At 39.4% G+C, this 17,262-nt stretch overlaps 1 protein-coding gene across 1 annotated transcript in view; it reads right to left on the bottom strand.

Moving 5' to 3' along the window:
- Positions 1-17,262, bottom strand: part of USP9X (ubiquitin specific peptidase 9 X-linked) — a 71,702-nt gene that overhangs the window by 5,368 nt on the left and 49,072 nt on the right. Inside the window, exons 27-41 of the mRNA XM_079974476.1 lie at positions 16,363-16,471; positions 14,860-15,006; positions 14,515-14,661; positions 13,219-13,441; positions 11,648-11,868; positions 10,178-10,368; positions 8,370-8,543; positions 6,656-6,797; positions 5,428-6,178; positions 4,752-4,875; positions 4,230-4,455; positions 3,190-3,319; positions 2,498-2,683; positions 1,493-1,713; positions 1,067-1,155 (exon numbers count right to left, since the gene is read on the bottom strand). Of these exons, the coding sequence (XP_079830602.1) occupies positions 1,067-1,155; positions 1,493-1,713; positions 2,498-2,683; positions 3,190-3,319; positions 4,230-4,455; positions 4,752-4,875; positions 5,428-6,178; positions 6,656-6,797; positions 8,370-8,543; positions 10,178-10,368; positions 11,648-11,868; positions 13,219-13,441; positions 14,515-14,661; positions 14,860-15,006; positions 16,363-16,471 (3,081 nt within the window). The remainder of the gene's footprint in view (positions 1-1,066; positions 1,156-1,492; positions 1,714-2,497; positions 2,684-3,189; positions 3,320-4,229; positions 4,456-4,751; positions 4,876-5,427; positions 6,179-6,655; positions 6,798-8,369; positions 8,544-10,177; positions 10,369-11,647; positions 11,869-13,218; positions 13,442-14,514; positions 14,662-14,859; positions 15,007-16,362; positions 16,472-17,262) is intronic.

Consider the following 17,262-nt stretch of genomic DNA (forward strand, 5'->3'; position numbering starts at 1 on the left):
ATGTCTCTGTTCTAGGATCTTGCCGTATCATTACAGAGTACCAGTAGTTGTGAAGCACTGTCAGTGATATTTTTTATTTACTTCTTTACACCCTCTTCTAAAAGGGTGACATCTAAATATGCAGAATGTGTTCATTTTCTCACTTGGTAATCACCATTATAGCCTATACCAGATTTTTTTAGGGCCCATGCAAAGTGACCTCAGGTCTCCATTTCTGCCTAAGCTTTCCTGAAACCAGCTGCTGTTTCTCTACCATAAACTCCCTCCACTCCCCTGCAGAAATAAAATTAAAAATCCTTTTGAGCTATAGCCAGAATGATTTTTATAGCAGATTGATTCACGCAAAATAGAACAGTCAACCAATTTAATAAGGCTCGGTGTTTATATAGCAGTTTTCCCAAGTACTCAAAACAGTTTCCCCTCATCTCAGTAGTCCTTCTTGTCTTCTCCCTGGTAAAGTATGCCACCATGATCAACGTCCACCCAGAAACCTATGTCCCCACTGTGGAAGGATGTGTGGATCCAGAATTGGCTCCTCCAGTTACTTATGGACTCACTGTTAAGACTGTGTTCACGGAAGACAATCTTACTCTCCTACGAGTGATCGCCAAAGAAGGTACACCAGTATTATCACCCCCATGTAACAGATGGGAAGCAGAGAAGAGAATAATGCTTTATCCAGAACAACCTAGTGCATTCTCAGAGAAGGTAGCTGAACCAAGGAATTAACAGCTTAACAGTTTTAACAACTAAACTCATCTGTATAATTTAATTTAAAGTAACAATTGCACAAAAACCTTGATAGCTAATTTAACATATATATCACATCTCTCTCTCTCTCTCTCTCTCTATATATATATATACATGGTATATAGAATACATGACCATTTGGCAGTCCCCATATGCTCTGTTAACAGTCACTTTGGATATGGCTTAAGGTACTTTATTGTTTCCAGTAGGCAACTAAAATCTGCTATGTCTCCATGAAGCAATCACAAAGACTTTCACACAGAAGCACCACATTATTAATGCAAAAAATGCAGAACCCAAAAACACAAGAGCTAACCTGTGAGTCTGCCAAGAGTCCTCAATTAGCAAGATTTGCAGAAGGAGATCCAAGTACGGTCGAAGTTCATATGTGTATGAATATGCAACCTTTAAAAAGTGTAATTTGAGGAAAATATTAACATGCAATTAATGATTATTTAAGTGTGTAGTACAGGAGAATTCATGCTATGAATAACTGGATGGGTACAGTATTATATTATGAATGAGCTTTCGTTTCAACGCCGCAAGCCAAGGAAATATTTCTGTTAAATTAGGCTTTATCATTGCAAGAGCATTCATTTTCTCTGGTGGTGACTTTTTTTGAAGTAACCACTACTTGTTGCAACTCTAAAGACTAAGAGGGTGAAAATCAAGGGACAATAACCTCTGCACATCAACCTCTTGAATAAAACACACCTTTCCTGACATTTTAATAATTTTTTACCTGCCAAAGTAGTTCACTAAGGACTGTAGATGAAAACTGAGGATTCTCCCAACAGCAGAAGCGAAGTAGTTTGATGGTCTCTTCTGAGTTACTGCAGTCTTCAATTATTTTTTTCACATAACTAGTTCGCACAAACAAGATGTCTGCCACATTCTGCTGAAGTGCCATTATAGGCTGTGATAAATTAGTATCACCATAAGGGTTGCTAAGTGGAGGATTACCTAAAAAGAAATGTTGTTATATTATTTTTTATTTGAACTACAGAAACCAACAAGGTACTATTTAATGTCATCTTTTTAATTACTTCACAGAACATGTGAAGTACATTACATATATATGTGAAATGTCTCTTGTTCGATTATGAAAATTACTATTCTATAAGTATTCACCTAGGCCAAGTCTGACAGATGCAGATTAAACTTCTGATGTAACAGTTATGATAACTGTAAAGCATTGCAGCTGGTTTTGTAAAACATGGGGTTTGGTAGTATTCCTTAGTGAAAAATCAAAGCCTGTACAATTAAACAAGGTTTTTTAAGATTTCCCTTAGAATAGGCTTAACTTGCACTACCAAAATATGGAATGGTTGTGTCACATGTAGACACATTTAAGAGAACCAACCTTTGCGCATACAATTCTGGTAATACAGAAAATCCTCAACTTACATGGAAGGTTACATTCCTAAACTAAAAATCAAGAATGTCAAAACACATTGGGTACAATGGCAGGTGGGATTGCCAAAGTCTTTTCTCCTGAATACCCATCTCCTTTCTAATTTCTTTTTTTAAACAATGCCAAGCATGGAAAGCTGAACAAGCACAACTTAAACGTGTGTAAGTTGTGAGCTTACTGTATTTTAATGATATGAAACTTTTCCAAATCTTTAAGTAAACACAGACCAGTGTAACAGACAAAAGACTAGTGAGATTCTATGATGAAAAATAAACTGCCACACACATTTAATCACAAATATATTCTGTTTAAATGTTCCAGGGTTAACAGTACCATTGATAGAAGACTGCATACGTGATGACACATTGCAACAGCGGATTAACTGGGACACCACAGTATATAGTTTGCCTAGTTCAGCATACTGGTATTTGATTGGAGGACCTGGGCCTTCATCCAGTGCCACAAGCATAAATGTGGCAGGTACATTTAGCTTTAAAAGCTGTGTTTTTTCTGCTACACCTAAAGGGAAGTTGGAAAAAGAGGAAGAATAATGAATACATACTTAGCTACATTTAAGCTACTGAACTGAATCATATAAACAAAAAATATTCAGATAACTGTTCACATTGGGAAATCCATAAATGGGCATTTACTGTGAATACAATACTCCATGCCTTCAACAATCCAGCCAGAATCACTCAAAACCTTTCTGATTCAACAAGATTAAGAACGCATCAATTATCTGCTGAGGAATAGCTCTGGGGAAAAACCAGCCAACACTCTTTTCCCTTGCAGCTGTGGGGTCATGGAAAAATTGGTAGTGGTGGGTAAACTGCCTTCCAGAGAAGACTGTCCTGCATTAAGGGATCCCCAGAGCACAGGCCGAAAACCACTGATTTAAGCTATTAATAACAATTTGTGCTGCATCATTAAGCATTCAATGGGCAAGAGTCAAGACTATTAAGTAAGTGCACTGACAGAACAACATGGACAAAGCCTTTAGGGTGAAACAAACATCACATTACCTAAGTTGGCATACATCACAAACAAGTTGAAATATTGCTGCAAATGGCGCCCGTGCTCAGACACTTCCCTTCGAAGAAGATTCAGTACTGCTCTCAGCAAATGGTCGCTCAAACTTAAATTGTCATAGGCCTATAAAACAACACAAAGGTTGATGACATCATCATCATTATTATTATTATTATTATTATTATTATTATTATTATACATGTAAAGCTGCTTCACTGCAGCCTGTTAAAAGACCAGCTGAACGTAAATTCTCGAACCAGAATGAAATGCAACTTTTATTGTTTAATTTTCAGAACTAATGATATCAAATTCAATTCCTGAACTATTCACTGTATCAAATTTCTGTGGTTTTATCCTATACTGAATAATAGAGGAATGTATCACACATTACTTAGCAGATTAAGCTGGGAGAGGCAGGGGTGCTAAATATGAGACCAATTCAAACAGTAACCTTCAGGAAGGTAGTCAAGAACATAGCAGAAAGACCAAATAAATAAATAATTCTGAAACCAGGGGTGGGAAATTGTTTTGAGCCCAAGGGTTGTAACTCCCTCACTACCAAACTTCCAAGGGTCTGGCTTCTCTCATCCTGCCCCTTGCTGCAAGGTACAACTGGCTTCTCTTACGGTTCCCACGGCTGCTTCAGGAGTGCTTGGGTGTCTAAAGATAGCTGAGCACTGGCGATTATCACCGAATACTCTTGGAGTGACGGTTTACTTGGGAATTACAATAAAAGCCACATGTAGTGCCTCAAAGCAAGGAGCAATTAAATGTTGCAGAAGTGGTGGAGGAAGCCAGGAGGAGCAGCAGTGAGCAATGGTGTTTCCTCGCCCAAGCAGCAACACTTCTGTGGCCACAAAATGTGTTGGGGGTTTGCATAAAAAGCCTTTGTGGGCCAACAGTTCCCCACCCTGTGCCAAATGGAGATTAATTAAATCACCCTTATACAAAAATTCTATTATATCAATTTATATTTAGACTATATAGAATTTAACAGCTCTCTGATTGTATTCTGATTGTAGAAAAAGCATACCTGACTAGAAGGTCCAGGTGAAGCAAAAGGTGAAGGACATGGTCCATCTTGCAATGAAAAATGTGCAATAAATACTATCAGTTTTGCAAATGCTCCCCTCACTTCAGCACTAGGGCATTCCAAAAGGTATTCGGAGAAGCGATTTGAAACATTGAAAAGGACATTGTGCGCAAACCAAAAACGTACATTCTTGCTATGACGAAGGAGAATGCACAAAGCATCATACCTGGGAAAAAATAAATTAATGGCATCACATACCCAGAAAACAGACTTGTGTATAAAGGTGGACACTTCCAACTCCAGCACTGCATGTTAGTAGCAGGAGCTTTGTTAACCATGATTAATATGAACCAGGATTCCTTATTAACCCAAGTTTTAACCAAATTAAAAACAACTAGAAACAGTGGTTTTGAGGCTCAGTTTCAATGCACTGTTATTTCACATTTTGAATGATTAAATTGTACCATATAATCAGTACAATAAAACTTATGACTGTCAAATTCTTCTTAAAGGAAAATATACCAGTCGCTGGCAGGACCACGGACAATTTTCTTTGTGTGAAATCCTGTGGTAAAGAGAAACCTAGCAGCAAGCTGAACACCAATCATGGTTATTTCTTCTGCTTCAGGCAATAGATGATCCTGTCCTAAAGAAAAAGAGAACACAAAATGTTAAGACATTTGTTTGAAAGTGATACAACAGATTATTCCGAGTTGTTTGTCAACCTGACACTCAATAGAAATCTTAAATTATTAGAAAATTATTATATTTTATGTAAACCTCTCAGAGATTTCTTTTTATATTAAGTGGTATATAAATTTTATTTTTAAAAAAGTAGGAAAGATATTTAAGAGAATTCAGTACTCAAACTTAAGTTGTCAGCCAGCACTGCTAAACATTTTTTTCTTGTGATCTATAAAACAGTTGGACTTACAGACCAGTTAGACACCAGTATCTTTTTTGTTGCATTTATCGGCCAAATACGTTTTTTAAGCAAATGTAAATAATGCTTAATACCAAGGAAACAGCAACCTTGTCTTTTCTATCGCTCTTACATATTAGAAAATGCCTGAGGAACAATAGTCTCTTATCCAAATTTGTAATGTTTAAAATGATACACAAAAATATGAGAAATGTTAAAAGCTATGTACTTTCACTACCTCTTGTCAAAATTTATTATAAATATCCAAACACTAACCTGGAGGAGGATTTAGATAGACACTGTTACAAGTCAGTAATTTCTTTATGAACTGGAAATATTCTAGGCTGTACTGCATTCGGTTATGCATGAACTGGACATTTTGCTTCCGTACACTTCGCTCAATGGCAGATGGCATTTTAATTTGATGGGGTTTAGTGGTCATTGTAAGTTCTGAAATATATTTTATTAGTTCATTGTCTCTGTCTACTGTGTCCATACGTTCATAAAAGAGAATGTAAGCATTCCACCACCTCTTCTGACGTCTGTAAGACATGCGCTTCATCATATGGTCAAATACTTCTCCCATGTACTCTCCACCAAAACACTGATTTTTCATTTCTTCATCATCATCCATTTTGCATTCTGTTACGTCACCATCATCAAATTTATACCACCTGTTTTTCTCACCATCTCCACCATTTCTCTGAATTATGTAAGAGTAGTAATGTCCACCACTGGCTTGACCACTGTGCACCAATACACCAACAAGTCTGTATTTAGTACTTCCAGAATGCTCATTTTCAGACTGTTCATTCTGTATCAGCTGATTTTCAGGATTTACATCATCCCCTTCTAGTTTAGCTACTCCTGCCACTGTATAAGGTTCCATGTCCAACTCTCGCGGAAATTCAAAATAGTCATTGAACTTGATTGCACATTCCCTTTCCCAGTCATAGTCAAATCGTTTTAGTTGGATGGCAAGAACTGGGGGCAACTTTTTAATTAGCAAGCGTTTAACTGTATCAACCTAAGGAATAAAAGATTCACATGTTAATGTATTCTATCTGTGTAAATTATCAATGCCAACTACAAATGCAAGTGAAAAATACTGCCACAATTCTTTGTCAAAGTGCTATACTATACCAAGTAACTATCAATACATTATGCATTGCACAACACAGACAAATTTGATATAATACTGAAAAGATTGGTTTGCAGCTGTAACAGTCCTTCCTGAATTGTGGTTATGAAGTATGTAACTGTAACTCTCAGTTCTCCTACACAATGAAGCCATCTAAAATGTTTCAGGCACGGCCAAACTTGGTCCTCCAGATGTCTTGGGACTACAACTCCCATTATCCCTAGCTAACATGACCAAGTTTGGCCATGCCTGCATTAGGTCTTCCAAAATTAAATAAATAGTTGACACGTTCATATGAATTTTCAAAGGTTTTTTTTTATAAAAAGAGAAAAAGGAAAAAGGAAAATGTTGTAATTCAGTTACCTTCTTGTTGCATTTTTCACAATGATATGCATTTGCACCTTCCAGTAAGTCTCCCTTGACGTACTGTTCCAAGGAGTCAAGCAGGTTTTGGTGATTTCTTATATCTACATTCAGCGTTGTAAAAGATTCTTCACATTCGTACCTATTAATTGGCAGATTAGGTTAAGTTATGCTGACATAGTAATAGTATGAATTCAAGAAAATATTTTCATCCTGAAGCAATGTTTTGAAAACAGTACCAAAAATGCGTACAGTGGTGCCCCGCAAGACGAACACCTCGCAAGACGGAAAACCCGCTAGACGAAAAGGTTTTCCGTTTTGGAGGTGCTTCGCAAAACGAATTTCCCTATGGGCTTGCTTCGCAAGACGAAAATGTCTTGCGAGTTCCTGCGGGGTTTTTTCCTCCCCCCCCCTTTTCCTAAGCCCTAAGACGCTTATCAGCTGATCCGCTGATAAGCCGCTTATCAGCTGATCCGCTAAAAGCCGCTAAACCGCTAACAGCGCTAATCCGCTAAGCTGTCAATGGGCTTGCTTCGCAGGATGAAAAAACCGCTGTACGAAGAGCCTCACGGAACAGATTAATTTCGTCTTGCGAGGCACCTCTGTATTTTAAGTGTACAAACGCTCAAGAAATCTGTTCCATAGAGGTTATAAATATGCTTATGACATTTTTTCTCAACTGTCTCAGCACAACTTTATCAGTCCTGAAAAATAACAATGGACACGAGTGGATGATGACCAGCACCAATACCTTCCTATCAGTACCCACAACTGTGCTGTGTGAACAAGCCAAGCAGCAAGTCAGTCTCTGAATCTGGATTTAAACTTTGGTAGGGAGTATTGTACATCTTAATCTGAAAATGTAAAATATCATAAAGTCTAGTATTTTGAATACACTTAAGGAACATTTAGGGTGCTTCACTATTATTTGACATTTACACAGCATCAGCTTTCAAAAAAGCATTTTGAAATTTCACTCTAGATATAGTACCGTATTTATTTTGATCATATTACAAATTCATTCTCCAGTTGCCTTTTGTAACCAAAACAGCACAATCCATGTACAATAGGGAGATATTACAGGCTCTAAAAATGACTTTAGGACAAAACTCTTTAAGGGGCGGCGGGGGACGACGACGACCCAAATTAATAAGGTCTAATAAGATCACAAACTCTGTGCATCTTGGGGTGGGTGGGTGCGGAATGAAGTATCCTGGAAAAAGGCATGCCTGGCTGGCACCAGAAGAGGAGTGCTCCATACTGCACCATTTTGTTGCAAGTCCATCTTGTCAAACCAAATGACAAATTACAAATGTTAAGTGTGGGCTCACAAAAGCATGTTGCCTTGAGTGTCAGCAGCTATAGCCATAGAGTTGCCTAGGCTCCTCTGGGGATGTCAGCACGAACCAGGCTATACTCAGATATGTAACTGATATGTAACATCTGGTGATTGCCGTCTTAATTACATCAGAAAATGTGTGTCTTGCTATCATAGAACTGACTCTGAATTTTTTTTGGAAACTTTGGTTGATAACTTTCCTCAACATGGCTCAGAACGTTACATCAGCTGTATTTAGAGTAACTTGCTAATATGAACCACTCCTAAATGGTCTCTGTACTTTTCCATAAATGGGAGACTTGTAGCATATTTTTAGTGAATGAGCATTACTACTTTGATTTTATGAAAATGAGATGATAGAGAAGAAACACTTACCTATGTGGGCAGCCTTGACAGATCTTCTGATCAGCAAAGGAGCCTCCCAAAACTTTACTTAACATTGCTGGGTGACCCAAGGCTTTTAAAGCTTCATCTAGGCTATCCACCAAGGAGTTAAAAAATTCTAAAGCATCATGCTGTTCACGTAGATTTACAGGCTCACCCCAGAGTCTAGGATGGAAGAGATTCTCATAATAAAAGCACACAGATTTTCTAACAGCAAAATCAAGTAGTATGAAAAAATTAAAGTAGTTTACATCACTATTATATAAATTTATCTTCATATAAGCTGAGCATTACAATTAGCTAGCAATCCTCCTAAGTGCTGCACAGCTCGTAAAATGTGTAACCTAGTACTCTGGCTTACTCGGGGTGGCACTCAGCATACAGAGATAGCAGACTGGCGGTGCCCATTTGGGGAACCACAAATTGAACACCGATAGACAAATCACTTTGCACTGCCTTCCCCTTACTGAGGTGAGGGAGGAGCGATGTGAAATGTATTCTCAAAACTGGATGAACTCTGAAACTGGGGGGAAATGACCCGGCTCTAGTTCAGATATAAAAAGGCTAAATGTTCAGCGTGGTAGAGATATGAGCCTTAAGGCCCTGGAACCATTAATGTTTACCTGGGCCTGAAACTTGGGCTCTTACTCAAGTGCTCCAGCCACCTACTCCACCAGTAGACGACTCTCATGAGTGGGGCTTGCTCATATAGAAATGTATAAGCCTAAGTTCCATTTCACACTGAAGACTTTTGCCTATTGTAGAGGAGGATAAATATGGCTTGTTCCTGCCATATTTACACCCTACACAGAGGAACACAGGAAGCTGCCTTATACTGAGTCAGTCCACTGGTCTATCTACACACTTGTCTACACTGACTGGCAGCAGCTCTCCAGGGTTTCAGGCTAAGGTCTCTCCCAGCTGTACCTGGAGATGCCAGGGATCAAACCTGGGGCCTGCATACAAAGCAGGTGCTCTTACCCCTCAGCTATGGCCCTTCCACTCAGCCCATTCTGAACTAGCCCAATATTTTCATCTATACAATAACTTTGGGGTTTCCTGACCTTGCTTTCTGCATGATTAAAAGGATACATATCACACTGTCACTTAAGGAGCACCGTATTTTTCGCCCTATAGGACGCACTTTTTCCCCTCCAAAAATGAAGGGGAAATGTGTGTGCGTCCTATGGGGCGAATGCAGGCTTTCGCTGAAGCCTGTGCAACCCTTGGGAGACCGGCGCAACTTCGCGCCGGGCTCCCGAGGGTTGCGCAGAGCAGACTGCACTCCCGGGCTTCACGCAGCTCTGCGCAACCCCAGGGAGCCCGGCGCAAAGCCGCACTGGGCTCCCAAAGGTTGCGCAGAGCTGCCTGCATTCCCGGACTTTGTGCAGCTCTGCGCAACCCTAGGGAGCCCGGCGCGAAGCCGCGCTGGGCTCCCAAAGGTTGCGCAGAGCTGCCTGCATTACGAAGCATGGGGCGCGCTGAAGAGCGCGCCCGGGCTTCGCGCAGCTCTCTGCAAGCCTGGGGAGACCGGCGCGACTCCCTTGCCTTGCGGATAGCAGGCTGTTCTGGGGGCTGGGGTCGGGGGAAGCTCGGGCTCTCCCCGCGCCAGCCCCGTGCCTGGGGGGGAAATAAATTTTTTTCTTTATTCCCCCCCCCCCAAAAAAAACCCTAGGTGCGCCCTATGGGGCGAAAAATACGGTATATATTAAATTCCACTGCATTTAATTAAACATATACTGTTTCTATCATAAGACTTCACATAAACACAGTTCAACATAAGTTAATTTCCTATTTACCTGAATTGCTTCCAAAACCCTCTGGGTACATAGTACTGTAACCTAGAAGCTGCTAAGTGACCAAAGATGACCTGGAGATGTCTTAAGACGCCTATGTTGTATTCTTTTCTGTCTTCTGTTTTACTTAAGCTTGGTTTATCTTCATACTGATGTGGATAGCCAAATACTTCATCCCGTGGGTCAACATTGCTCTTTTAACATTAAAAAAGTAATGTAATATAAATGGTAAGCATGAAAAAAATAAATAGAAATTAATATGCCTTATGAACAGAACCTAGTAATGTCTGCTAGAGAATTAACAGTAGTAGCTCAGATTAAATGCAGGTACATATGAAACCCTATGAAGGTTCTAACATCAACTAAAGCAGTTCAGTTCCAAAGTCCTGGTGGGCAACCTAAAGATTCTCATACATACGCAACAGGATTGTTCAGCTTGCGATTTTTACAGATATGGAAACAGACACCAGTCTTTTCCAATTACTTTTTTCAGTAGGTCCAAAACACCATGACAGTGCCATGCATAGGAAGCTCCTCTTACCCTTGTGAGAGGCTTTTCAAAGGACTAGAAAGCCATATTGCACCCACTTGCTTCCACCTATGTATGTGGACATCTATACTCATGTAAAAAAACAAGACTCAAGGGAAGCAGCCCTCATGGTTTATTTTTTTTACTCTTTTTTCAGAGTAAATATAATCAAGATGATTTATTGTCATTCTACTTTTATCCCATTACAATTGACCCTTATTACTAAATCTCATATACCGAAAAGGGGGAAATGTTATTTTAATTAATAACCACCACCAAAGAGTTATTGTTATTACTTATTGACAATAATAAGTGTCTTACGGCACTTTAAAGGCTAACAAAAAGTTTCTGCCGTAATCAATATGCTAGTCTTTAAGGTGTCGTAAGACTGTTTTTGCTTAAGAAAACTAGCACATCAATTCTTCAAAAATTGCTACATTTTACTGAAAATACGCTTTCTACAGCTGTCAATATAAAAGAAAACTGCAGATTAATTAATAAAAAAGCTAAATAAAATGTATCACTAACATTATTAAAGAATAGTTTCAGAAATCAATTGAACTACTCTGAGTATGACCTTACTTGGGTGTCACCCAATGGGTTGAGATCTTTGTGTTTAATTAAACAATAAAAAGCAGCATGGGACTACCAACTTTCTATTGCTTATTTATAGCAATATCAATTGTTTTGATAGTGGGCATTCTATTGTGTTGCACCAGTTTGGAATTGTTCTCTGGTTTTCACAAACAGTACCACTTTATGGTCCGTGCCCCCTGCCCCCAGTGGCCATAAATTCCTTTTTATTTCTCTTTAAGTCATCTATCAATTCTGAGTATGTGAAAAGTTGAATATCTCCCATTATAACTAGATATACAGTATAGAGCTATGGGAGGAGGGAAAGTCTTAAACTACATTAAAATTTGTCAAGAACAATATAGTGTTACCTCGTTGTCTTGCTTCTCATCTCCAGACATATCATCATCTACGTCACTTCCTGTGCCTTCAATTGCAAGGATTCCATTCCTGATGGCAGGAATCATGTACAGCTGCTGAATGACAGAATTCATGTAGCAAGTGGCACCTGCATTTTTTAGCCCTACAAATCCCTTTGGTGGTCGTGGTCCAACAGGTGGAAGATACTCCCATTCTGTTAGTGCTTCACAAGCTAGGAGAAATCAATTGTATTCGAAAATTAGCTCAGCTTCTGAATAAAACTATACACTTCTTAACAGCCATTAGCTTAATACCCTAGTACTGAATAAGTTCATTTCCAGGTCTGTTCAAGTGATCAATGAGACTTAAGGTAAAGGTAAAGGGACCCCTGACCAATAGGTCCAGTCGTGACCGACTCTGGGGTTGCGCGCTCATCTCGCTCTATAGGCAGAGGGAGCCGGCGTTTGTCCGTAGACAGCTTCCAGGTCATGTGGCCAGCATGACTAAGCCGCTTCTGGTGAACCAGAGCAGCACAAGGAAACGCTGTTTACCTTCCCGCCGGAGCGGTACCTATTTATCTACTTGCACTTTAACATGCTTTTGAACTGCTAGGTTGGCAGGAGCAGGGACCGAGCAACGGGAGCTCACCCCGTTGCGGGGATTCGAACAGCCGACCTTCTGATCGGGAAGTCCTAGGCTCTGTGGTTTAACCCACAGCGCCACCCGCGTCCCAATGAGACTCACTAAGTATATATTCTTATTCCAGTCCTTGGCACACAAAATCTCAGATTTGATATTTGCATTTAATCAAAATGAAGCCTACAATAAAACGCAGCTAAAAATTGAGTACCCCTTAAATCAGGGATAGTCAACATGGTGCCGATCAAGTGTTTTGGACACTACAATGCCTACTCCTGTTTTAAATAACTATACTATTTAGAGATCACTAGCATTATTGAGAGATTTGTAAATCAATTTATTAGCTTGCTTATACTAGGCCTGTAAACAAATGGGACAGGATTCAAAGATCTATGGTGGGTCTTAGCACCAATGGGAGCATCCTTCCATGTATTTTCCCTGCCCCCCCCAAAACACACACACACACACACACACACACACACAACAACAACAACAACAACAACAACCTTAGACCATTGGGTGCCTCTGAAGCAGCCTCAGATGTCAGTAATATCCTTTACTGAAATGGAAAATCCTACTACAAATGCCTATGTCTATACAGAAACTGCTTCAATATGCAAAGCATGCATCCCAACCATAGATACTATTTTCTATGCATTTCACCTTAGGAATTATAATTAATATATCTGGCAATTACTTCAAGGAAAAGACAAATGGTTATATCCAATGTCAATTAGAACACTCAATGACATTAATGGACTTGTTACTTGTCACTGATTTCAAATGGGTCTACATCATTGGATATCAAACAAAATACCATTTTGGAAAAGCAAAAAATATATGCAATTATTTGATTTCCAATAATGTCTAAAGCATGACAAATATTTAAAATCAATATAAGCTTCATATTAAATAGAGCATAAAATCTATGAAAAGTACTTACTAGTTATTGCGGTGCCTATATAATACATTTCAGTCAAAGTATCTACTATTTGTTTGAGATTTCGGACACAGCCCACTGCAAGTGCTACTAGCAACTCAAATCCAGCATTAATAGTAGCTGGGGAACTACAGACTGGTATGGCCTGCTCAGCGGGCAATTCTCCATTCCTCATGTACTGTAAGTAAACATTCGAGGCTGGAAAGATGAAATCATCTATTAACTCCTGAAAAACAAAAAAGGCAAAGGGAAAAAAATCAAGTTATCCATAATTTTATTGCCATTTATATACTGTTTTTAATTCAAAACAGCAAACTGGTCAACACATAAACAATTAAAATACACAATGAGAAATACATTTAAAATTACAAACACATCTCATAACTTCAAACAATAGCAAGACAATACAATTCAATAGATTATTCCACAACTCAAAAAGATTTAAAATCCAGTAAGAAAGCCCGAGTGAAGAGTGTCAAAGTGTTTACTGATGATGCTAGACACACCTCCAGAGGAAGGGAATTCCACAAGAAGGGCATCACAAATGAGAAGGCCCTTGCCTGGGTCTCATTCAGCAGCAGCAGTCGGAAAAAGGCCCCCTCCAAAGATCTCAATGGCCCGTCTTATAACACATACAGAAAAATGTGTTCTATCACACAGGCAATACCTGAACCAGAATTACCTACCACCACAAAATGTCTCATGACTTTAAACCTTTGGGGGTCAACTGCTAGAAGGAACGGAAGCCTGAGCAAGGATTCCAAGGCAAAAAGGAAACCTAGCACCATTTTCCTGAGTCTAAGAAACAGCCCACTTGCCCTCAATAATTTACCTACACCCAATCCTAGCCCTTCCAATCCTTTAGCCATGCTCCAGCATGATCAAAATTCATAGGAAATGTTTTAGAAAACCCACAATGGGTAGCACACTGAATTGAGCCAATCTATTACTGTACGGTAATGCTAAATCATGCAACTCTGCCAGCCCTGGGCAGTACAAAGGAACAAGTCATCAATGAAGTCCTTCCTCACATTAAATTGAGAAGTTCTGAATTCCAGCTTTATCTCACAGCATAATCCATCATTCACTTTTGCCTTTGATTTGTCAAAAAGTGGGTTTCTCACAAGATTATCAGCAGCAATTTTATGATGGACTGTATTCGTACATTTCTATAAAAACCATTTCCTGCTTTCCTAAAAATTATTCAAATTTAATTAAATCTATATGTTTGTTTACAAGTTCCTCCTTACCAAGCTACTTCATTATGATTTTAGTTTTTTACATATAGCAATTACTTACTTTAATGAGATTAGCACCTCCTTTTTCACATCCAATATGGTACTTTTTTTCAGGAGTTTGAAATGCCAATAATTCCTTTGTTACTCCAAGGTGACCTTCTAAGATAGTCTCTTCTACACCTGTTTCTCCTGTTCTTTTCACTTCATCCTAACAAAAGAAAAGAAAAAGAAAGAAAAAATGCTGTGTCACGAGTTCTGGGAACTCACTTTAAAATGAAAATATATACTGCTACAACTCATTACAAATATGCTCACACCTTTCTGTCTTATAAACATGGCAACTAAAACATAAATGTTAACAGATAAAACGATCAGTAAAATTAATAAAACTAACAACAAAACTTACCCTAATCCTTTTAAGCCAGTCTATTTCATTATTAAGCAGAACTTCAGCATTGGGCACATTAATATTACTATTGTATGCATAATTAAGAAGATGTCTTAATAGAGTAAAGTAGTCCCCTGAATGCTTAGCACGTTCTCGTGCAGTACTCTGTAAGAGAAAGAGGTCATGAGTAAATTCGAAAAGGTAATTTACATTAGCAGCAACACAGAATGTTTCTTAAAGCAAGAGTGGCAACCTCTTTAGCCCTTCTCCATCACTTGACATGTAAGGGAGAGGTGGGTCTTGCAAGCAAAGACAACATGGAGACTTCTCCAGCACACTGCCTTTACTTGACATTGGGGAGGAGACTTGCAAAAACCTTTGCAGATCTATCTCTCCCCCCCCACACACACACCTTTCCCTTTTAAATACCTTATATTGCATGGATCTAGCTCCCATCTCTACTCTTCGCTCATTAGCTGATGTGGAGATTAAATCCTAATGTCTAGGCGGTGTGATCCTCTTGTCTGCTTGGACCAGGATCGCACAACCAATGCAATATTGAATCCTGCCCTTTCACCTATCTGCTGACATTGCTAGTGATGACGGCTGATGAGTGGGTGGCCATGATTTGCGGGGGAAAACCTGGTGGGCCAAATGGACCACCTGAAAGACCAAGATTAGCCTGTGGGACCAAGGTTCTCCACCCCCGATGTAGTTCAGAACCCTGTTCTCACAGTTGGCCTATGCAACCAGATGGCCTATGCAAAGTCCCCAAGCATGACCTGAGTGCATACTGCTCTGATAGCATGAATCTGTCAAATCCCCTTTTAAAACCATCCAAGTTGGTGGCCATCATAGTTTACCTATGCTCTCCCTAACTAATGACCATGTGGGAGCTGATGGGACTTGCAGTCCAACAATACCTGTAGTATCACAGGTTAACCATCTGTCAAACAGTCCAAAAATGTAGGAGATTATAAATGTAATTGGAGATTTAAATAACCAAAACCAATGGGTTGCATCCAAAAGCAAGATTAATGTTAGCTGCCTCAACCCAAGTTTCAGCAATTCCGCCTCTCACTGTGCCCCACCAACACACTCCAGACCTTTCATGAAGGTCCACCAACCCCCAAGAGGGACTTTTGGGGGCACAGAGGGGGGAAATGCCCTACTGCGAAAGCAACCTTCTTTCTACATCAATTGGCTGCAACTCAAAGGGCTCAAATTCAAACCACCTTGAATGTTTTCATGTGTATACCGATTTGTGGACCTAGGAACAGCTCCAGTTGATTGTAGAATTAATCATGACACTGGTATCAGTGATAAAATGCTCGAGGCTCGTAACACTGAATGTGGGGCTCAAAAGGAAAAGCAAATGCAATACATAATACTATCTTAATTTCTGAATTTCAAGTATTATTTGTTAACTGCACTAAGCTATTGGAAAGCATCTATAAAAATCTATTGCAGGAAGTTCTTATAGACATTAGTGTAAGTAACAATGTGGAGTTAATGCCTTACCCCTAAAACAGTGAACAACAGAGTTATAAAGAAAAGTAGAGGTCTCTGTCCCATACAACATCTGGTAGCCATTAGGAAGAACTGTTCCTGTGCCATCTGACGAACAGTTCTGAAAAATAATTAAGCAGAAAAAAATCAAATTAATACAGATACTTTGTAAACAAGACAAATCTTATTTGAGATTTGCTGGACAGTTTCCCTGCATGTTCATCAGGAGTGTCATTGCTTTCCCAGTTCCTAGGATTCAGGGAAGAGGAATTTAATTTGAAATGTACATTAAGAAGGTGCTGTCAGATTCCAAAAAGACCACTGGAGATGCGGGTCTTCCAAGTAGCAGTGGGCATGCAGACTTGCAGGTGTAGGAGGGTGACAAGCGAAGCTGTGTTTTGTGAAGGCACTTGAACCAAAAAGGACCAAATGCAATGGCACTTATAAGTTATTTAGTTGACAGAAAACAAAAACAAGAGCCTGAACATCAGATCCATAAAGGACAGGAGATCACCTGTCCTTTCTGATGAATGTTAAATGTGGAATCTATGATAGCCCACAAATTGGTTTTGATAGTTTAGAATCAAGGATGTCCACCACATCTGTAATGTTTTGGGGAATGACAAATATAGATATTTGAGAATCGTTCTTTAAGAGATAAGACATAGCCAGTTGTGGGCAAACTTCATCTGAAATGTTGAGTGTTTATGACATCATGATTGTTGCTGCTCTCCTCTGGCTTCTAGCTGAAAATCCGGATCCATTAGGCAGGATTGACCTAACCAGTCCTATCAGTGAAAGCTCTGTGCAATCACATTTGCTTGTACAGAAGGGCTTTTGCCTCTTCACCATACCACAGTTATAGTGATAGCCATTATGATCTAGAGATATACAAATGAAATCACAGCCCAG

The sequence above is a fragment of the Podarcis cretensis genome (genome assembly GCF_951804945.1).
Source record: "Podarcis cretensis genome assembly, chromosome: 4".
Classification (NCBI taxonomy): domain Eukaryota; kingdom Metazoa; phylum Chordata; class Lepidosauria; order Squamata; family Lacertidae; genus Podarcis; species Podarcis cretensis.